Genomic DNA, 23,145 nt, shown 5'->3' with positions numbered 1-23,145 from the left:
AACTCTTAAAGGAATATCCAGCTCCTCATGACAGCTCTTTATGGATCGTAAACTTTGCCGGTTCTGAGGCCACAAGGTTTCCAGTGACAGCGCAGAGGAATGTAGCTGAGCAACAGATGCGAGACTACAGAGCCGCCACTGTCTGATAATGGCATCTAATCTCCATGCGTTTGACATTTACCAGAAATATCCAACAGCGGATGGGCCTGTGCATATGTTTAAAATCAAACTGTGATTAACAATAGCAAAATGAGTGTCACATGAGAGTTTATTAAGAAATGTTGCTTAATTAAGAGAAATGATATGCAGATCAGCATTCTTTCCTTGAATTTACATGTATCTTTCCAACAATTACTGTCATGTGTGTCTTGAGCACAGACATGCATAGCAAATCCTCGGGGAATAGAGTCATTTCTTGTTCCTCTCCTCTTGCTGGAGAGGAAATAACTGCCCTTCTCTCCTGAGCAAATTTACTAAACTCAAACACACCATTATTATAGGTATTCGTTATTCAATGAATAATGACTCTTCCACAGAGTCCAACACCCTCAATTAAGCAGGAATTGACACATTATGTGCTTTAATTGCAGACAGAATCTGTTTTAAAACTCATTTCGATGTCTGACTGCAAAGAGTGCAAGGTCAGCATTTTAAAAGGTCAAAGTTCACTCTGTCGTGCTGTTTAGAAACAGACAGGTTAGGTATAAAGACTCCACAACATTCCCAAACTGTTTTGCATAGTTAAGATTCCTGAGGACTGCATACTTTCCACTGCATCATTAGTTTAATCTGGGATATTACACAGCTGGAGACTGCTTTAGATTTGAACACATTGTACATGATGGAATATATAGTAAAAACAAATATAATTGTGACAAGAAATAACTATGTAAACTGAAAATGAAATTAATAGTAGAGTGAATCTTATAAAGAATTGACTAATCAAATGCTACTATTAAAAAAGCATTACTGTATAGTAGGTTAATAGATTTTTTAAATATTCTTTTATAATAATGAGCATTAACTAACTGCACAACAAATAAGATTCTATAAATATAATTTAAATATATAAATTTATTTTACATTTATTAGAAACAGATCTAGATTTAAATTTAGAATCTAAATCTAATATACCGGTACTCATTACAATATACTTAATTATCCCAGAATTATTTATATATATATATATATATATATATATATATATATATATATATATTTTTTTTTTTTTTTTTTTTTATCATACAATATGTACTTTAATTCAGCATCTATTAAATTTGGTACATCACATACTACAAATGATGTAATTATACCTTACACAATCATGTTATATAATCAATAATATATCATTGACTGAATATATCAATCAGTAATATATCATTGACAGACCAGAAAGGAACAATATCGTTGGAATCTCTTGCAAAATTATTCTTTTTTAGCTAAAGAATGATAAAAAAAAACATTGACAGCCAATCAGAAATCAATCCTGCTTTAAAGAGCTCGAGCACTGAATGTGACAGATGACTAAACTGCAGAAAGCACTTAATAAATACACTAATATAATTATCGCTATGATTATCTTTAAAGTCACAGTTCTTGGTGTGAATGGGCCTTAATAGTAGATGCAACATGTGGAAAATTAAAAGCCCATTTCTGTATTCAGGAAGATGTGAACAGAAAGATTCGGCGCAGTGTCTCACCTTGCTGCGGAGGTGTGGAGAGGGTGAGGTGAGTGAGCTCCGCAGACTAGTGGTGGGTGACTGGGGCCTGGTCTCCCTGTGTCCGCTGAATCTGCGCTGTCTCTGGGTCAGGATCTCTCCACGGTCCTTACCCAGAAACCCGCTGTGCAGAGACACTGCTGCAGAGTCTGAGAACACTGATTCGTCATCAGACACCTGCAGCTTCTCCAGCTCTCGGTTGATCTTCTGCAGGTCCGATACAGCTGAGACACCCGAGTCGGTCTCCACCCGGCCAAGTTCAGACTGACCCAGCTCAGAGCACAGGCACAGAATAGTCTCAAGACGCTGCCGTTCCTAGAGTAGAACGATAAATGATCATCACTGACAATATGGAAATAAAAACTGGAAATGATGCAAAATAAATAATATGAAGATAATGTAGTTTGTAAAATGCAAAATAGAAATATTTTATAGTAGTTTTAGGCTTAATAATATTATAAACCAAACTGTCTGACTCAATAATCTAGAGTTAATGTTTTAAATATTAGATTTTACATGAAACACATTGTTTAGATTTGTATAATAGATGCCTCTTTAGCAGTGGTTTGTGGGATTTGGCCCTGTGGAATTGAACTAATTTAGCTGCACACAAACAAACACACAAATACTGCACACACCCCTGCGGTCAGATCAGATGGTTTGACTACAGATGCACTGCTTTAGCACAGTTATCATGTGATCTTCTAAAGGGAACTTTTCAAGTTCTCATAAAGGTACAAGTGTACAATTGTTTCTCTGGGTGACTTACCAGTCTTTCCACTTGCTGTTCTCGTAGTCTTTCATCTCTTTGTCTCTGATGATAATCTCGGAGCTCTTCTTTTCCACTGAGAGAACTGATACTGCCCGTCCTCGGCCCCATGCCGGGCCCCAGGCCTCCTTTACCAAATGACAACCGTCTCTCTCCTACGTCTAGATCTAAACATGGGGCAGAGCCCACTGAACAGAGGCTGGCCCGGCGAGAACTGCTGGTCATATTGACTGTCACGGTCACATCTGGAGGTTTCTCCGAGAACGGAAGGCTGCGGCGTGGTTTGGTGGTACGTCGGGGTGGCAAAGACAGCACTGGAGCGTCTCCTCGATACAACCTGGGCAAAGAGCGACTATGTCCCCCCAGGCCATTCAGAGAGCCGGTGGAGTATTTCCTTTGGCGGAGTGATGGCTCAACGGTGGACTCCCCATCTCTTGTTAGCAATCTGCGGCCCAAGCGAGGGCTGGAGGGCATGCTGGCCGCCCCGCTTGGACCTCGGCGAGATGAAGGAAGAGCATCGGTCATGTAGGAGGAAGAAGAGCCGTTCCACATATAAAGAAGTGAGTTGGTAGTGTTGGGATGTCGCCCTTCCGAAGGGAGGCAAAGCAACAAGTTGTCCTGCGACTGGTGTCGGGTGCGGGTTTGAGGAGGGACTGGACTTATGGCCCGCTCTGAGTGGTGAGGCGATGGTGGCATACTTAAGCTGCTGGAGGGTGTATAAGGGGCAGGGACTCGTATAGAAATAGGTGGACGGTCCTGTAGATAGGATGATGCCGACTGGGGACTAGGAGGTGGTGACAAAGTGAGGTAACCGCGGTCTCCTGTGGCCTTTAAACTGGCCTCCAGAGTGGACTTCCTGCGCTGCAAGCTCTCCATCAACTCCTGAAGCTCCACCTTGGAGCGTGTGCCACGAACACTGGATCCAGCCAATGTGCCGCCATTAGAATGAAACTTTGTAGCATCTGTATTTTACAAAAAAAAGTTCATTTATTCCTGTGACAATTCAAACCCAACACTCAAATAATCATTTACATTTATGCATTTAGCAGATGCATTTATCCCAATCGACTTACAGTGCATTCAGGCTATACATTTTACCAGTATGTCTGTTCCCTGGCAATCAAACACACAACCTTTAGTACTGCTAACGCAATGCTCTACCGCTGAGCCACAGGAACACTTCAATCACACCAAACTTCATTTTGTGACCTCTCAAAATTTTTAACAAATAATTACTTAAATGTCAATCTTTTACATACAAAAAGTAGGAAAAAACTTGGAATCTCAGAACAACATGAAAATTTTGATTACCATTTGAGGTTTGAAGTTTTTCGCAAAAAATTTCATCTTATATCTAATGGTGGAAAATGTCCATGCATGATGGAAGTTCCTTCTAAGCCAAATGAAACATCTGAAGGTGTGGAAATTTTATGAGAGAAATGACAGAGCAATTATCCATTTAACCGGAACTAATAAAAAGCTGAAACATATCAAACCCTCGATCGTGATCTCCTTGCACATGCACAAACAGAACTGCAAAATTTCACAACATAAACAGAGAAACCAGACGTGTGTCCTGGCTTTTTTTGGGGGGGGTTCAAGTTCAAGGGTTGCATGTGATTAGCTGACAACAGATCTTAAAAGGCTTGCTCATACCCACACAAATATGGATGCTTTGGGTTTAAAGGGGGAAAAGTGTCTTCTAAGAATGGAAGAACTAAAGCCAGAATGGGAGCAGAGGAAAGGGACCGAATCAGAACTCCTCCGTAACCTGAGTGTGATTTGTGGGAGCAGTGGTGGTCTCCGGCAGGGTAGACACACACGCACATGTGTGAACCCCCTGTACTCCATTATGTTTATCTACATTTTGGGTTGTAAATCATTTTTGTTAAAAGGTTGACCTGGAGCCATATGGATTTATTTACAATTATTTACAAGGTAACATGGACATTTGTACAGCTGCGGCTGCATGGTGGTAAGATGTTTATATTAACTCAACTCAAAGTCTCGCAGCCAACACAAAGCCCACATAAAAAGGAGGAGAAAGAGAAAAGAAAGGAAGAAAAGCAGAGAGGTTACTTTTAATGGATACATTACACTTTGGATCCTATGATTTTTTTTTTAATTAGGATGTACAAATCCCATGCTTTTGTTGTGAGAATCATTACATAAACCATTATGTAAAATAAAATGAAGCTAGCATAAGATATAGCCAGTTGAAATTCAACAACTGAAATATCTGCATTCCCTCCCAAAGTATGGTTTTGGTTTGTCCCACCTCTGAAGTCTTGACCTTCTTGACTGTACATCACAATTAAAATCAGACACTGTCAAAATGTTCACCAGACCATTTATTGAGATAAGCGTACTGTTTTTAATATGCACGACTTTAACAATGATCAATAAAATACAACAAACATTCTTTAATATATATTCTTAATATATTACTTTGTGCTGTCCCAACTACACATTTACATAAATTTGGGAATTAAACTGTATTAAGATACGTCCCAAACCTCATATAACATTATTAGAAAATTAAAGGCCTCAAAGGTTGATTGTCCTTTGAAGTCGGCAATCAACATTCTCAGAAGTTTAAGCACCTCCTTTCACTGACATTTTGTTTCAAAATACCTTTTTGTTTTTTGTTTAATTTTAAAAGGGATGGTTCAGTGTTTTTTTCTAGGCTTGATTGTGTTTATGGGGTGCAGTCTAACATGTGGTAATGCTAAGTAAAAAAAAAAAAAACATAAATAAAACATTCTTTTTCACATAATTTACCTTTATTCCACAATGCTCTGTCCCTTCTCTGAGAAACTCGCCGATAATTCCCTTATTTTATGAAGCCACTCCCTCAGAAATAGATGTGCTCTGATTTGTTAGCTAGCCCAGTGTGTTGTGATTGGCTAAACCTGTCTCTAGTGCACCTCTAAACATTCCAACCCTCACCTCAGCGGTATGTGCTCCAGTTGTATAGCAAACTATCGCGTTAACATCATTCAGAGAACAGAGAACATTATTGAAAAGGATCGTGCAGAACCTGTGCAAGCATGGCTTTTAATGGTAGGCCGATGTTTTTTGTTTGTTGTTGTCTAATACTTTTAGATACGCTGTTATTTGTAAATACTACTGCTTCTGTTCGTTTTTAATATACGGTTTGATATTGGCCCTTTCTGCCTTTTCCCGAGGGCGGTGTTTATCTGGGTTTATGATGTCACGAACCAAGGAAGTAACTCAATGTAGTCCCTAGCAGCCATTTTTGTAGGCATCAAACTGGCAGAATTTTAAAAGACGACATCTCCTCTTACATTGATCTTTTAGCTTCATAGCTTTGCAGATATTGTTTATGCTCAAACAGCAACATCACACACTAACATCAAAAAAGGTAACTCACAATCAAACACCCCTTTAATACCCTTATGCCCAATTTTGTACCCTATTCATGGAAAATTACAGTTTATATTTTAAAAAAGTGGCTGGAAAGAAGAAAACAACAAGAACATATCACTCACCTGTACTGAGGGACATTGGGGGTCCTGCAGTATTTTCTGGCAGTATGTTCTTCATGTGATGAGCCTCTTCTGGGTGGTTGAAACGGAAAAAAGATTTACCCAGGCAAAGAGTGCACCCTGAGGAGAACCACATCACACACATATAGTCATTTTAACATTGAAACATTGTGCCCAAGTCCAAAGCACTGGTAAGGAAATGAAGCTGTAATAAATCGTTACCTCAGACATACAAACCCACAAGTATGGTACACATTCACTAGCAGTATTAAAGTTATGACCAAATAATGTTACATAAAATGACAAAGAGCTTTTGGTATTTTGAAGATAAAACCCCTTTTCCTCTAAACATCTTGAAATGAATTCTGCTCAATAAGAGAGTAAGAGAAAGACGACCTCTTGATTAAGTGAAAAAACAGATCCACAAGGAGTTCAGATTTCACATACAGTTTGAAGTTTCTACTGAAGCAGAGTCCACCGAGTCTTTCAGAGGACTTAAATCCACAAAACTGATTTCCCCCTTAAGTCTGGGGCACATCCTCTCTCTCTCCCTTTCCATTTCTTTTCTATCCCTCACTCTTCAGTGTTGTTGTGGTTTTTTTTACAATTCATTTTAGTGAGCTTAAAGGAATAGTTTACCCAAAATTGAAAACTTGCTGAAAATTCAGTTCTAGTTTTTGCAGTAGTTTTTTTTCCTAAGGAACAGATTTGGAAAAATGTAGCATTATATCACTATCCACCATTGAGGCGTTTCTTACTTTGAACCATTACTCCCAGCTAAAATGTGAGTCCTCGATTCATCATTTTGCTTACTCCAGTGAAAAATTTGTCTTGTCTGAATCAAGAGAGAAATATTATGCAAAGCAAAACAAACAAACAAACAAACATTCAATGGATTTTGTGAGATAAAAACAGGGGATGGACTTCACTGGAGGAAGAGTTATTATTGACTATGGGTATATGGCCAGATCCAATGCTTTAAAGCTATGCCTTAATGATGGATTTGTGTATTATTGTTTGGACTCTGATTCTGACGGCACCCATTTACTGCAGAGGATCCATTTGTGAGAAAGTGATTTAAAGGAACAATCCAATAAATAAAAAAAATCTATAATAATAAACAATTCAATTAAATTTCTCCAAATCTGTTCTCATGAAGAAACAAACTTTTCAAACATAAAATTTTTAGGTGAACTTTTCTTTAAATCTGACAAAACCTGCTTATGGTAATGTCAACTGGAAAAATGATTCATAAATAAAGCAAAAAATATATATATTTAAGTGCTAAAAGCTAATTAGTTGTAGGGTTTGTCTCTTTTAACCCTATAGATTCAAGATTTTTATTCATCACATACACGATTATATAGAGCATACATAACCAGCAGTGAAATGTGAGTCAGGTCCGCTCTATGGACAGTGCAATTATTAAAGAATACAACACATAAAAATATAAATAAATGTATAAAATATATAATATATACACAAAATAAGTTTATGACATGTGAAAGGCAAGGAAAATCGAAAATATCAGATAGATCAGGAGGGTTTTAAGAGTGTTTTTATCTAAAGCACTCTATAACAAAACTCTCCCAAACAAATGTGTTCTCTCTCTCCCAATACATCAAATCTATAATGATCTATTAGCAAAAACCATGCTGTAAGCACACATGCTTTTCCTGAAACACACTGTGTGAACACTCAAACTCCCACCAGACTCTCCTAAGCAGCTCACTCCTGCAGTCTGCGGCTGCCTATGAAGAGTCTGCGCAGGAAGTGGGGGATCATTTTACACTGTTGGCAACACAATCCTTCACCATGAGTTCACCATAGACAGCCGCCTAAGAAAGCTTTGGCTGTCTCTAAACCAACAAAGGCCCAAGTTGATTGTCTTACCCGGACAGAAGCAGAGCACTGACTGGGAATTTTCTTCATCTTGCCGACAACGGTGTGAACTGTATATACACAATACAATACACAATTACATATGGATGGATCCGCATTGTTTCATTGTTGTAGAAACAATGCTATGGCATGAGGTGATGAGGTACGTCAGCTGAAATGTTCTGATGTGTGATTATCAGGCTCTCTCAAATGTGCCAAATTCTCGAGTCTGTTGCGATGTCTCTCTCACACCCTCTCCAAGCCTCCCTTCTCTCCCAGTCTAACGCACATAATTTGATCAGCAGAGTCTTGGACTGGAGGAGCGTACAATTACATACTATATGTCTCCATAACAGCATCATGTGTAGTGTAATCACTGCTCACTGAAGTTTAACAGCTTGCTTTAGCTTACACTCTTAGGGAAAGACTGCAAGTGAGTTTTACTAACTCTGGGATTTCCAGCTCTGAGTTGGGCTTGTAAAAAAACCTCTGTCTAATGATTTGAAGCACTTGTCATCCTTTCATCACGAAATCCCTGCCAAAGTGATAAAGCCTGTTTAAACAGAACAAAAGTGTAATGATCAAAGATAAAACAATTTTAGCAAACTGCAGAACTCTTAAAAACTGCAAACGTCCAATTTTCTGGCAAAAGCACCCCTTCCATCCTCTCAAGGACCCTAAAGAGTATACTGGTGGTAACCATAGTTTTCATCAAATGCCATCGTTATGTCAATATGTCTATATATGTGACCCTGGACCACAGAACCTTATTTATTCTGCTTTCGGATTTCGGTTTTGTGTGCGTGCGTGTATATATATATATATATATATATATATATATATATATATATATATATATATATATATATATATATATATATATATGATTACATCCTTTTGTAAAACCATAATAAAGTATCCTTGAAATATTGCAAGAAGCCTTAAGAACCTTTATTGTGTCTTTGTTTTTAAATGGGTAACACTAAATTATAAATTTTCACTACAGTAACTATGGTGTTGTGGTACAAACAGTTTACTCTACATTTTCATAAAACAATGAAACATTTTGTAGATGAATGTAAAGCATTTAAATATAAATCATTAGTCAGAACTTGCATGATTCATTAAATGGAAAACACATTAAAACAAAAACATGACCATAAACAAAACAGAAATATTAAATATATAAATATCAATAAAAAACAATAAAAGTGTACATACTCAAAAGTAAATAAAGATTATTAAAACATAAATAAAACATATATATATATATATATATATATATATATATATATATATATATATATATACACACACACACACAAACATATATATATATATATATGTGGAATAAATGAAATGAAAAAAAACATTAAAGTAAATTAATAATAAATTGCTCTCTCTCTGTCTCTCTCTATAATATATATATATATATATATATATATATATATATATATATATATATATACAATTAAAATAAATAAATACGTCAAGTAAATTAATAATACGAAATAAAAGTAAGAAATAAAATATTCTGGCACGTGTATAAAGTATTTGTCACATCTGAACATGTTAAGAGAGCACAATGATAACAGTTACTGCACTCACCGCTAATCGCTTTAATACACCGGGATTAAGTTGGTTAAATATCAGCGATCTGTTCGTGTGTGTCGCAAAGCAAACAACCGCACGCGCGTCTCTGTTTAAACAGCTCTGAATGGCGTCATGTCGTGTTTGTCAGTCTAAAGTTCTATAAACATGCCTTCAAACTAGGCCTACTTTACTACAGAACAAAAACAGAACACTAAACGTCTCTATATCAACCCCTTTTCGACTAAATTGACCAAAAAAATAATAATTTCCCAACAATAAAACTAAATGAAACTATGCAAACTAATCCTATCACCGCCGCTTTTCACAAAGCTCCAAAGCAACTTCTCCTGAGCTCTGTTTACAGCTGAAGAAATATAACTAACCTTTATTTAGTGTCCCATGAAGTCTCAGGAAGAGGAGGATGCGTGGTCGGTCATCTCTCTCTCTCTCTGTAGTGCCAGTTTAGCATAACAAAAGAGGACAGAAGTGATGCTGAGCGCGCCAAGACCTTGGCCGTGTGTGCGGACACGCCTCCTCAGCGGGGACGCGCCTCAATAGAGCTCTGGCTTTTTGGTTGATCGAGAACGTGCTCTAATGGAGCTCTGACTCCTGGCTGATCAGAGAGCGACTCACAAACTTGGCTGATCAGAGAGCGACTCACAAACTTCCCAACAACTACTAGTTGAGGTATTATCATGGGGTACATCACTTGCATTTAATGTTGGACCTACATCCTAAGTTAGGCCAGGCTGATTTAACACACATTCTCTTTTTTAACTATTTTCTGTTTTCTTACTGTAATGTATTGCACATGTCTGGTAAAAATTACCATACCAACCCTTTCACTGGGAGCTATACATATTTGATAGCCAACAAAAACAAAATCACTTGATTTTTTTAGGGATCACTGTGATCTGCTTTCATGAATGTGCCCTTTCATTTAGCTCCTGCAGATGGCTAATATATATATATATATATATATATATATATATATATATATATATATATATATATATATAATGTAGCCTATATATATATATATATATATATATATATGTGTGTGTGTGTGTGTGTGTGTGTGTGTGTGTGTGTGTTTGTGTGTGTGTGTGTGTGTGTAATCAAAATGTCTAATTTTGACTACTAATAATTGCTCATAAATGGTCGATTAAATAAAAATAAAAGAGCTATTACATATTCTCAGATAATAACTAAAACATATTAAATTTCATTGGCAAAATTAGTAAAAAAATAAAAAAATCCCTTATTTGAAAATTTACTATACATTTACTTTAGACGGGAAGTTCTTGATCCAATCATGAAACAAGCATTTGTGTGTTTCACTGGTTGCAAATCTTCTGCTTGAACTTCCATTAAGTCCATGACATAGAGAGTGCACTGGAATATTTTCCATTGTAAATTTCCCTCAGTGTAACAGTGTTCAGCTAGGAGGAGGGGGGGGGGGAAGAAGCCCCCTCCGCCTGCCGCCCAGTGGGCACTCTGTTCTCCATCCCTCTCTGAACTGCAGTTGCATCATGGGGAGGGGGCGCTGGAGTGCTGCCCAACAACTCTTCCAGATTACTTCCAGACCTCAGCTACACATTTCAACACACTTAAACACAGACATTCCCATATCCATGCACTCTGACAGGAGCATATGAACACATGCGGATATTCGGTACGCAATTATAAACATTCATTCCGAATACTCATATAATTAAACTAGATCCATACCAGATGCAGTTTTGTATCTTTTTCTCTCTTGTTAGTCAGTTAGTGGTCAAAAATCACAATCAGATATCACAACAGCAAGACGAGGAGAGAACCAATAAAAATACAGTATCGAGCATGATGCACTGTTGTTATTGTTAACAAAAACTATTAAAAACAGTTTTTGGTAACTGAAATAAAATATAAATTACAAGGGGAAAAAAAAAAATATATATATATATATATGTATATATATATATATATATATATAATATTCTTATATGTGTTATTGTATAAAAATAATACTGAAATAACACTGGCCTGACCGAAAATTCTTGAAACAACAAGTCTCTTGGAAATGCCCTTATCTAGCTGCCTCTAATGTGTATAATATGCACGGGAGTTGCGAAACTTCACAGTTCACAGTCTCACCATCTGTTTATGCCTGTCAACATCTTCTGATGTCTCCAAACACTGTAAATGTTTACCTGAATACTTATATGTACAGGATACATAGTCCCATAGCTGGTTAATGACCTTTAAGAAAAATAAAGCGAGGGAAGAATCTTGCGGAGAAGTGTCATACGAGGAGGAGGGGGGGTGTGTGACCAATTAACTATTAAACACAGAGACAATCTCTGGAGTCACACAGAAATGTGTGATCTCATATCACATCATATCTCATCTCATCTCATATCATATCAGCAACACAGGAAGACAATAAGAAAATAGTTTAATAGACTCTGCTAAACATATGCCAGAAAATCAAAGTGTGAGAGAGAGAGAAAGTGGGCAAGCAATGTTTTCGAGCGTTGTGTCAGGTCTGAGTGATATTGCTGTACAGGAAGTTATTCATTGCCATTGTTTTTTTTCTATTTCTCTCTGAGGCTGTAAGTATGCAAGGTTACATCCACAGAACCTGCTGAGTGGCCGAATAAGACATCTGCACATCAAATAGTTGACCTCCCTTTATAACCGTAACCTCTGGGGAGTTTCATATATGAAAGAGCATTATTGAGGAAATAAAAGCAAGTGGGCAGTAGTGGTTACTGTAACAGTACAGTAAGGGATTTAAACATGCAATTTTGGAGGGGAGGCTAAAAATACTGTGTATTACCATGAGTGAGCTTTTCTGGCTTGGTGACCTGAACTCCATCAAGACGGCACGTATTTCCACTGGGGTGTAAAGTAATAACTCCAGCACTGTTGGTGATGACACAGTGGTGCGGTTGTATACCTGGACCATCAGTTGTGACATCCTGTGGCGACTCTGCATCCTCAAAACCAATTTGTGATATTTCTGTGACATAAAGTAAAAGACCATAAAGACCTTAAAGCAGAGTTTCTTCAAGTGAGCATAATTATCTTGGTTGAATCAATGAATGAACGAATAAATAAATAATAACAATTAAATATACAATTTACTGCATAAATAATTCAATAAATAATAAATAAAATAAATAAAAAATAATTAATTACATATTAAAATAAAATAAGTAATACAATAAATACAAACTCAAATATACAGATACGTAAATAATAATAAAAAAGAGCAAATAACAGACATCTAAATAAATAATAACTGAATGACTGAATAATAAATATATACAAAATAAAAATAAAATACACAAATTATTGACTAAAGTAATAAAAATAAGTAAATACATATAAAAGTAATCAAATAATAAAAATGTATTAATATAATATAAATATATAGATAAGTAAATAGTAAACAAACATATAAATAGTTAATGGAGCCCTTGATTACCAACACATTTCTTTTCTGAAATCAATTACACAATTCATGTTGTGATGACAGATGTTTGCCACTTCTGGACTTTTCACTAAAGCACTGAAAAAAAAAATGCCTGTACGCTTTTACAATACTGAATGTACCAAACCACTCTGGAAACCACCATATTAAATAACTGGAATTAAACTCAGCAGGTGGTGAGAGGGTCCATTTCAAACTCAAGTTTATTTCAGCCATCAGTTTATGTGCTACATTATTCCAGTCTAGCTGAAAGAGTATTTCCTGTGCAGTCCTGAAACTTTAAGGGTCTCAGAGCAGCAAGGTTGCCATGAGGCTAAAATATAACACTACATGTATGGCCCAGTAAAACATTATCTTTGCATAAACAATAAAAACAATACTTAATCTAATATTCATATATTTTAAATATGTATTTAAGACACACTCACCTTCAGTTAGAGGTATCAAAGTAATAAAGCCACTACCAAGACTGATCAAGTAGGGTGTGGCCGACCACACCTTCAGGCCACGCCCACTGTCAATTAAATCCAACAGGGTTTCCTGAGGATAAAAGCAAGAGTTTCAACCTTTTTACACAGTTTATGGTTTCAACTTTCAAGCACTGTTTAAACTTTAAAGGGACAGTTTTCATGAGATCTTCTGGGACCAAGAAAGGGACAGAAAGAGAAGGAAGAAAAGAGGCCAGGCTAAGAGGTCTTACTATAAATTGTCATGACGGAAAAACAAATAAATAACAGAGAAAGTAGCATGGTTAAACCACTGAAGAGGCACAGGACTGGCAGCCAAAATTAACTAACACAGAAACCCTAAAAATCAAGCCAACCAGTCCACCAGTCTGATTACTTAAAGGGATAGTTCAGCCAAAAATTAAACATCGGTCATTATTTATTTACCCTCATGATGTTTTAAACCTGTATGACTTTCTTTCTTCTGTGAAACATGAAAGGAGTTTTTTTTAAGAGGGTCCGGGACACTTTAATATAATGGAAGTAAATGAGGACTGGGGCTGTTCAGCAAAAGCACCAGTAATAATATAATATAAAATATAAATATGTAATACAAATACATAAGAACTGTCTGTATGACCTGAAATATACAATGAATAGACAATAGCTGTAATTTGGCACAAGGGCAAAATAAACAATGAAATTGAATAAAATTAAAAATAGAAATATCATTGTAAATAATGCTGTCATTTTCATTTGGGGGAAACTATTCCTTTTAAACCTTGTTCATTAATTGTTTTTTTCATTTTTATACATTGTTTATTTACTATTATAATATTTAATAATATTTTGAATTTGCTTTTATGTTTATATTTTCATTTTAATTCATTTTCATTTAAGTGTTAATCATTTTGTAATTGTAATAGTCTTTGTTTTTATATTTTATTGTGTTAATTTATGTATATTTCAGTTTCAGATTTAGTCAGTACTTCAGTTCATTTTCGATGTAAGAAAATGTAATTTTCTAATTAAGTTTTTTAAGTTTACGCTTTTTCTATATCTAAGATTTATATTTTATCTTATTTCAACTTAAATTAATGGAAACAATTTTTGTCAACGGCAACAGGTTTCAAATACACTGAAAAACAATTACGAGGTAGAGATGATTTCCATGAAAACCAAAAGCTGGCTGTAATATTCTATTTCTCTTTTTTATATGAAATAATATAAATAAATATTTTACAACAGTGATGTTTGTGTGGGCCATAGACTAACATAAAGTATCATTTATGGGCCATAGACTAACAGACTAAAGATGATGATAAATGATCTAGAATCCCCCAAAAGTGTTATGTTTATCTAGGGCTTCTTTTAATTGTCTCACAGAAAGCAGCAAAGCAGTTCTGCTCTGGGATATTTCATGAAATAAGGCTGTTCCCCTTGTTCTCCAGCTGGCTGTTTTTTTGGGTGTTTCCATTTGCTCCTTCGGGAGGAAGTAAGGATCAGGAACAGCTGAGAACACTCAACTCCCTCTCTTCTCTCAGTTTCTGTAAGTGAGGTCACTGGGCTAGTCCATTTCTCCCCAATAATAATGGAAGACTTGCATCACTTTAATAAGCTGAAATAAGGGTGATATCTTGTAGAAAAAAGCATAGCAGATCCATCAGCCATATCCATGATTCATGTGACCTTGAATAAAACCCCATCTGAAGTCACGCTCTTTCTGGGTGAGCAGTGAAACAACAATGGTTGCAAACAAAGAAACTTTTGGCATGACTTGCTGCATTTTATTGATATAATCTCTAAATCTTTGTTTTCCTCATGTCAAGATGTAAGAGCTACAGCTGCTTTAAGCTTTGCTAGACATCATATTTCAACTTCTGCTGAAAACAATTATCATTTGATAGATATTAGGTCAGTTGGTAACAAGGAGTTTTGAATAAAGAACATCACACAACACAAGGTCAGCAACGCCATAATGAAATTACAGTAATTCATAGGTTTCTACAAGTAAAAAATCACTCATGTCCTTGAAGAACTCGTGATTACAGCTTGTAAGATGGTAGTTTTCTGAGAGCTGTTACTACGTGACCACCGTACCACCTGACCACTGCGGATTCATTTAGGTGTTCATAGTGGTCCAATAGAAACGCTCCCAGTGTGTGGACGTGAACAGCTCCAAATTGAAAGTAATGTTGTCATCTCAAACCTAATTATGACATGCCGTGAATGCAGCATAAGTCCAGTTTAATCACATCAAATATCAAATGCACACCTAGAACGTTCCAACCCAACTAACAAGACTATGTTCTAAGAATGTTTTGACAATAATATATATATATATTTACAAATACAATTTTTAAGCTAATGTTTTCAGAACATTATTAACTTCTTAATTTTATGGAAATGTAACTTGGAATATAAACCTAAGGTTGGTCTTTTGAAAAATAAAAGAGTAAAAAAGTTATAGAAGTTTAAGCTTGTTTAAAAAAAAAATTTTTTTTTTGAAATCTAATTTTGTACAACAATAAATATTTTTGAATCTAAAATTGCTATAAAATCAAAGTCATATGTTAAAGGGGGGTGAAATGCTCGTTTTCACTAAATATCCTGTTAATCTTGAGTACCTATAGAGTAGTACTGCATCTTTCATAACTCCAAAAAGTCTTTAGTTTTATTATATTTATAAGAGAAAGATAGTCTGTACCGATTTTTCCCGGAAAAACACGAGCGCCTAGAGGCGTGACGTGTGGGCGGAGCTAAAGAATCACGAGCGCCAGTAGGCTTTTGCGTTGAGAGCGTCTGTGACATTACCGTGAGGAAAAAAACATCCAAAACAAACCATGGCTAACGGTCAGATTCAGCGTATATTTATGATCCAGAATCAGATCCCGAGGCTGAAATTTAACAAGAGCAGCATCAGCAACGATGTCTCTATGTGGTATGTACTGAAACTGTATAGATTTGCTTAGCGGTTTTGGAAAATGACTAAGTTTCACTTTATGTCGTCTTTTTTTTTTTTTTTTTTTTTAAGCTGTACATGTGGAAAGTGCAGTTTGATGACAACATCGCATGTTGTTTACTTGATGTGCTTATGCGTAAAAATAAAACTCCATCCACTGGTCCCTTAATGCTGTTTTTTTTTTTTTGGGGTAATCTGTGCAGGGTTGTCTTGCCCTGGCAACCAAAAACACACTCCTTTTGTGACATTTCGCGACGCTCTCGCTCTGATCAGTGAATGTCTGTTGTGCTCTCAGTGCTCTGCTATACGGGAGCGCGCGCTCTTCCGGCAGAAGTGCGTCAGGACCCATATAAGGAAATTCCGCTCCATCTAACGTTACACAGAGCCATACTTGAAAAAAACTTTCTGAAACTTGTGACAAACCGGAAGAGGTTTTTTTTGGAACAAAAATACTCCTTCAAACGTACAACTTAATTTTTGAAACTTTGTCAATGTTTAGCATGGGAATCCAACTCTTTAACAGTGTAAAAAACTCAGTATGCATGAAATAGCATTTCACCCCCCCCCCCCCCCCCCCCTTAAACAAAGTTATGTTCCAAATTTGAAGTTGATTTCTAAAAAAATTGTGTGTAGGTGCTATACCGTAAATAGCCACCAGGTGACACCCAAACGCCATTGACTTATTTTTATTTATTTTCCTGTCACAATTTTATACTTTTCTGTCACAATAGTACTAGTATTACAAAATCTAGAACCTTAAGACTCAGACCTTTCCAACGATAATGCCATATTGCCATATTACATAATTGTAATTTTATGGATTAATAATATCTCTCCTTTTTTAAGCAAAGAGACTTGGGTGACTTAGGTGGACTAATTTCTTTCTCTCTCACCCTCTTTGTCTCTCTCTCTCTCACACACACACACACACACACACTTATAAAGTCAGTTACAGAAAATGGTAGATTTTTCTAATTTTAATGTGAAAAATAAGACTGATTACCACTTAGTTCTTAATACAATCATAGTGGCTATGTTTATGCAGAGTTTTAAATTTGTTTAAGCTTTTGAATTATATCTAAATTATGGATGATTACTAAAATATGTAATGGGGGTAAAAAGCAATAAAAAAGAGCACCATTTAACAGAGCTGAGAGTTGGGTTAAAAACCAGATTAGTTTGGAAAAACATGCTTACCCTTAAGAAATTAAGAAATTTTGTTCACAACCTGCCAAAGTCCTGAGTATGTTGCCTGTTAGCTGGGAAATCTCTAGACCAATGATTGCTAGATTATTTTAAATGCAACCAGCTTAGAAGTTTACTTGACCTTGTTGTCATGGCTCACTTACTCATATTGTTGTGATTCACATTCACTGGAGCAGATTTACAGACAATGCAAACAACTCAGATTATTATCCTATGCCATGAGCTATTTGAGGAGCAATTTAAAAATGAGAAGGAGTCTGTTTTTAATAATAGCCTGATTATAATCTTACCTCCGTGGAGATGCTCATTTCAGACCGGAGGGATCAGCAGTTCAGATCACATACAGTCCTGTATATTTGAAGTCCACTCAGGCTTTAATCATATCTGGTTCCTTGTTAATTTATGATACAGTTACATAGCTTACACTACATTTGACACACAGCTGGATAAACAGGAAAGACACATTTCTGTGCTATTTTATAAATGTCCACGAGGGATGGAAATATGCTTTGTAAACAGGAAAAAAGGATCAGCCCATTCTCAAAAAAAAAAAAAAGATCCTAAGAGATTTAAAACAGTCATTGCACAATTTGTAGGCTACATTATCCAACTACGTGACAGTAAGCTAGTTTAAGGCCATAAGTAATATAGCATTTTAATACATTTAAAAACAAAGTTTAGTCTTCTTTTTTTAAATATTATGCAAACACTTGACCTATAATTTACTGACAGACAAGAATCACGCTTTTAACAGAGAGATATGCAAAGATAAACTAAGCAGATTTAAAACATATTTAAATATTTACATAAACAGAAATATCGCCACCTGCTGGTTATGGAGCGGTACATTTCACATTCAAACGTTTATTTATATAGTTCACGTAAATCATATAATCTGTTCACACTGCCACTTTCTAAATTGAGATAAATAAACCACAAATAATATAAAAGAAAAGAAATGGTTAATTGTATAGGCTTAATCTAACTTAATAACCGAGGTCTGTGAGGATTGTGTAAATTCAAGACATATGACTATATACTATATAATGCACTATATAACTATATAATGCACAAGACATATAATAATATAAGCTTTTTCGTATTAAAATTATTTTATTTACTGAGTTTTTGAGGGATCTTGAGGGTTAAGGTGTATAGTTGCATATCCCTTTAATGAGTTTAACAATTTTTTAATCTACCATATGTCATGTATTTCAAGAGTGAGCTTTAAAATCCAGTTATTATAACAAGTCGGCACCATTTCAATTTATGGAATTAATATCAATCACCTGAAGCCATTGATCTGTGAGAGCTCAGGTGTGGCAGGTTCACATATGTTGTAAAATCTCTGAATCACTGTACACTCCATCTCTACTCCATCTGCTGTGTGTGATTCAGATTCAAGTTCATTTCTCTCATTTTCTTTGTCATCAGAAACCTGTGTATTCATCTCAGAGGTGAACAGAGTTATGATAGCGCCGGTTGGTGTTTGTGGCCTGGAATCATGTCTTTCCACTGGTGTATCAGGTGTAGAGGAATCACTAATAATCATGCATGTATATATCATACTGTTCTCTTTTGGTGTATGTGGTAGGACGTCATTCTTAAAGCCGTCCGGATGTTCTTTGAGCAGTTTGGATGTTTCAAAAGATGCTGTGTTGGACAGCACTCTGTGAATGTCTGTCTGGACTGATTCCAAACTGTTGCGCCTGGGCTCATCTTGTCCTAGTCTCTCAAATAGCGGGATTTCTGCAAAAAATTAATAAAGGATATTAATAAAAGATATTAGTCTAGTATCTGAATGCATGAATGAGGATAATTATTTACCGGTTTTGTTGCTACATCGGATTCGTTTATTGATGTCTGAATGGCTGTTTACTGGATGTTCACCTGAAAGAGACAATGTGCCTTAAGTAAAAGCTAAGGTAAAACTGCTTTTATAATATATTGTGTAATACTACATATTATCATATTATATATATATATATATATATATATATATATATATATATATATACATATATATATATATATATATATATGTATATATATATATATATATATATATATATATATATATATATATATATATATATATATATTATATTATTATATGTATATATTAATATGAAATATATATTGTGTAAAATGGTTAAATAAATTTGCACACAAATATTTTACACAAAATATAATATTATAAATACTAATATATATATTATATACAATGCATAATAAAATATATTATTTTAAATAATATTTTGGTATATTATTAAATATATATATATATATATATACATACACACATATACATATATACATATATATACATATATACATATATATACATATATACATATATATACATATATACATTATATATATATATATATATATATATATATATATATATATATATATATATATATTTACCTCTCAATCTAAAACATCGCGACATGGCTACAGACACAGTGATCAGAAATATGAAGACAGACGCAGCAGTTCCCCACCACGACCTCCTGCAGTCATGCTCATCATCATCTAGGGGAAAAAATACATTGTTTTATGAATTAAAACTTATAATAGTAATTAACTTAAGTGACTGTGCCCATCTTTCAAACACACAGTACAGTTAATATTTTTTTTTTTGACATTTAGGTAATCTCACCAGTCACACGAACTGTAATATTAACGTGAGTTTGGACTTGATGTCTCATCTGGAAGCCATAGAATGTGCAAATATAGGCCCCGCTGTGTCCTAATCTGTCTGGGTTTAATAGATGAAGGGAACCGTTGCCTGAGTGAGCCTGATCTATGTCGAGTTCAGCTTTATTCTCCCACAGGTTCGCGATCCGCCGGGTCCGGCTGTCGTAACTGAAGATAACGATGGTTTCTGTGGTTCTGATGAAGGTCCAAGTGAGGGTAAAATTGTGGCGAGGTTGTGTCACCTTGCAGGGAACCAGGAGTCCAGAGCCCTCCTCACCAAATAACTTATCTGAAAGATTCAAATCATTCAAAAGAGCCTTTAAAAAATGGTAACAAACACCTTTCTTGAGAGTCTGTGTTTAAGTACGTAGTTACCTTGGTGATGCAGTGATGCAGTCCACACCTGCACTTCATCCGCGGACACAACAGAGCAGAAGTAAGTATGATCAGAGATGTTGCCTATCACACTGATACCGCTCTCGATGGTGAACAGGCCTTTTGAGTCTGATGTTTTACGAGTGAAGTTCTGGAGGCTTCTGGTGTCCGTGGGGGGATCAGTGGCCCACGTGACATCGGGAGCTGGATAGATGTTCTGGGACAGACAGATGACCCGATTCTCAACCATCTCAAGCTTCACAAACTGGATCAGAGCTGAGCGTGACAGACAACACACAACATGATCAAAACGTAAGATTATCTAAATCATCTAAACATAGTTTATACTTTATGTTTATGCATTATCTCTAAACAGCATTAAATAATTTGTGTTTAATATAATTTTTGTTTAGTTTTTTACATTAACAGAGGATATTTTAATATGTTATACACATTTTAAAATATCTTTTGACCAACAATATTTGATTATGTATAAAATATTGATATAAGCTTTGTTGAAAAACAATAAAAAAGCTGAAGTAAAATGTGTATAGACAATTTTTTTTACAATATTTTCAAAATAAGAAGCATATCTGAAAATACATATCTACTTACTTTTATTCATTTCTATTATTTCTATAGCCTTCTCGTTCATCAGTAGAATACAATATGTTATGAATAATCTATTTGTTTATTATTACTATTTATAACACATACTGAAACAGTAACTATTAGCTTCAGTAAATTTTAACTTTTATTTTTAAAAATATTATTTTTAGTATTATTCATTTTAATTTTACATCTTTCTCCGAACTATTCCACAGACCCACTAGGACCCTCTTGTGGCCCCTTGAAATTCATTGCATAAAAATAAAATTTATAAATAAATACATTTTGCAATAGGTGATCAACATAATGTTATGGACAACCCAAGTAACCCCAGCAAACTCAAAAATATGATAAACCTGTGACACTGTTACTGACCTTTGACCCCCAGGTTAACAAAGGTTTCCTGGTTTCCCTTCTTGGTGCTGGTGTAGCACTTGTACCTCCCTTGATCCTGGACTTTAACTTTCCTCAGCACCAGAGAGGCATTTCCCTGTGCGATCTGGGAATTAAACAGGTTGGTCCGGCTGCTGAAATGCTTGTTCTGGAGGCCGTACTGGTCTTTATTGTAGTAGTAGCTGTGAACGGGGATCTGCTGTTTGTACCAGTGGATGACCACGGCCCCTGTAGGCTTGAAACTGCAGGGCAGCACGCAGTCTTCATAGAACAGACACGTCACGTGTGCATCTAGAGTGAGACCAGCACATGTAAAATCTCGAAGTTAGAATAAAAATCAGTTTAATGGTAAACAACTGGGTTCAAATGGCTCATGTAGTTTCTTATGCACTGTAATTGCAATGGAACATTCAATATTGCTTTGTTTGCAAAAAACGGGCCTATATTAGTACTCTCAAGAGATATCAGTATCACAGTTTTATTCAAATAGCCTGTTTTCCAACAATCTCTTTTTCCTACCATTTAAATCACTGTTTACTTGTAGGCTGCCTAGTCCTCAAAAATGAATCACAGATTGTTCTTTTTTCAAGGGTCATTAATCTGAGAATAATGAAGTTTGCTACAAGTGCTGCTTTGATCCATTTACTGAGCCAACAGCTATCGCTGAAAAACTTAAATGGCAGATTCAAAACACACACACATACACAAAATAAGAAAATGTAAATATGACAAATTATTCACTTTTCCCTGTTTTACTACATGTACAAACAATTTAATCTTATATTTTAAATGCTCATTTTAACAAATGTATCATACATTATAGATTAGAAAAATTAAACTCAACAAAAACACAACTAAAACATTAAAAAGCATGTAAAGCCTTACCTTTAGTAATGATGATACCAGATACCCAGGTCCTAAGATAAAGCACAAATGCAGCACACAGATGCAGCAGGTCCATGATGGTCAGACTATGCCACACGTTCAGCTCAGTTTACTGAGATGTCACAATCTTTCTCTCTGTACAAGTGCATGTGTCCTGAAAGTGTGTGCGCGTGAGAAAGGGGGAGAGAAAGACCCTTGTGGACATATCAATTAAATCAGTGAATGATTAACCAGCTGGTGCATGAGTGGACATATAGTGACCAGAACTGGTTTGGCCATGTAACCGCTACAGTTAAGCAGAGGATGAAGAAAAAAATAACCAGGCAAAAGAACAAACCAGTCGATTTAAACCTTAAAGTGGACTGGTGTGGTCATGTTGTGGTTATTTTAGTCCTAAATAAGAAGATATTTCAACATTTTAACATAAGACTCTTATCCTCACCCAGGCTGCATCTATTTTATAAAAATACAGTAAAAACAGCAATATTCTGCGGAAACAATGATAATGTTTTTTCAGGATTCTTTGATTAACAGGAAGTTCAAAATATCTTTTGAAATAGAAATCTTTTGTGACAGAAATATCTGTACCGTCAATTTTGATTAATGTATTGCATC

General features: G+C 35.4%; 2 protein-coding genes across 6 annotated transcripts in view; both read right to left on the bottom strand.

Annotated features, from left to right (window-relative positions):
- The window catches only part of LOC113054474 (pleckstrin homology-like domain family B member 2), a 27,296-nt gene extending 9,293 nt beyond the window's left edge, over window positions 1-18,003 (bottom strand). For 3 of the 5 annotated variants that reach the window (XM_026220053.1, XM_026220054.1, XM_026220056.1), the window contains exons 1-6: window positions 17,856-18,003; window positions 13,380-13,491; window positions 12,295-12,477; window positions 6,000-6,116; window positions 2,488-3,449; window positions 1,701-2,033 (exon numbers count right to left, since the gene is read on the bottom strand). In XM_026220053.1, coding sequence (XP_026075838.1) covers window positions 1,701-2,033; window positions 2,488-3,449; window positions 6,000-6,116; window positions 12,295-12,477; window positions 13,380-13,491; window positions 17,856-17,873 — 1,725 coding nt within the window. In that variant the 5' untranslated portion in view covers window positions 17,874-18,003. Of the gene's footprint in view, window positions 1-1,700; window positions 2,034-2,487; window positions 3,450-5,999; window positions 6,117-9,853; window positions 10,268-12,294; window positions 12,478-13,379; window positions 13,492-17,855 lie in introns of those variants that run through there. The other 2 variants (XM_026220055.1, XM_026220057.1) reach the window with 2 other exon arrangements.
- Window positions 17,921-23,145, bottom strand: LOC113054477 (uncharacterized). Its single transcript, XM_026220059.1, has 7 exons — window positions 22,531-23,145; window positions 21,628-21,936; window positions 20,644-20,919; window positions 20,231-20,557; window positions 19,996-20,103; window positions 19,393-19,455; window positions 17,921-19,314 (listed from the first exon to the last, which is right to left on the bottom strand). Exons 1-7 carry the CDS (start codon window positions 22,604-22,606, stop codon window positions 18,851-18,853), a joined length of 1,623 nt encoding a protein of 540 aa, XP_026075844.1. The 5' UTR covers window positions 22,607-23,145; the 3' UTR covers window positions 17,921-18,850.

This window comes from Carassius auratus, chromosome 35 (genome assembly GCF_003368295.1).
Source record: "Carassius auratus strain Wakin chromosome 35, ASM336829v1, whole genome shotgun sequence".
Classification (NCBI taxonomy): Eukaryota; Metazoa; Chordata; class Actinopteri; order Cypriniformes; family Cyprinidae; genus Carassius; species Carassius auratus.
The sequence above is the reverse complement of the archived record's forward strand: the minus strand, read 5'-3'. Positions and strand labels throughout refer to the sequence as shown.

Coding starts and splice junctions, on each gene's coding strand:
- LOC113054477 (XM_026220059.1), bottom strand. CDS start 22,606: ATGGACCTGCTGCATCTGTGTGCTGCATTTGTGCTTTATCTTAGGACC. Junction 21,937..22,530: donor TGGTATCATCATTACTAAAG/GTAAGGCTTTAC, acceptor GTCTCACTCTAG/ATGCACACGTGACGTGTCTG. Junction 19,456..19,995: donor GCGATGTTTTAGATTGAGAG/GTAAATATATAT, acceptor TGTCTCTTTCAG/GTGAACATCCAGTAAACAGC.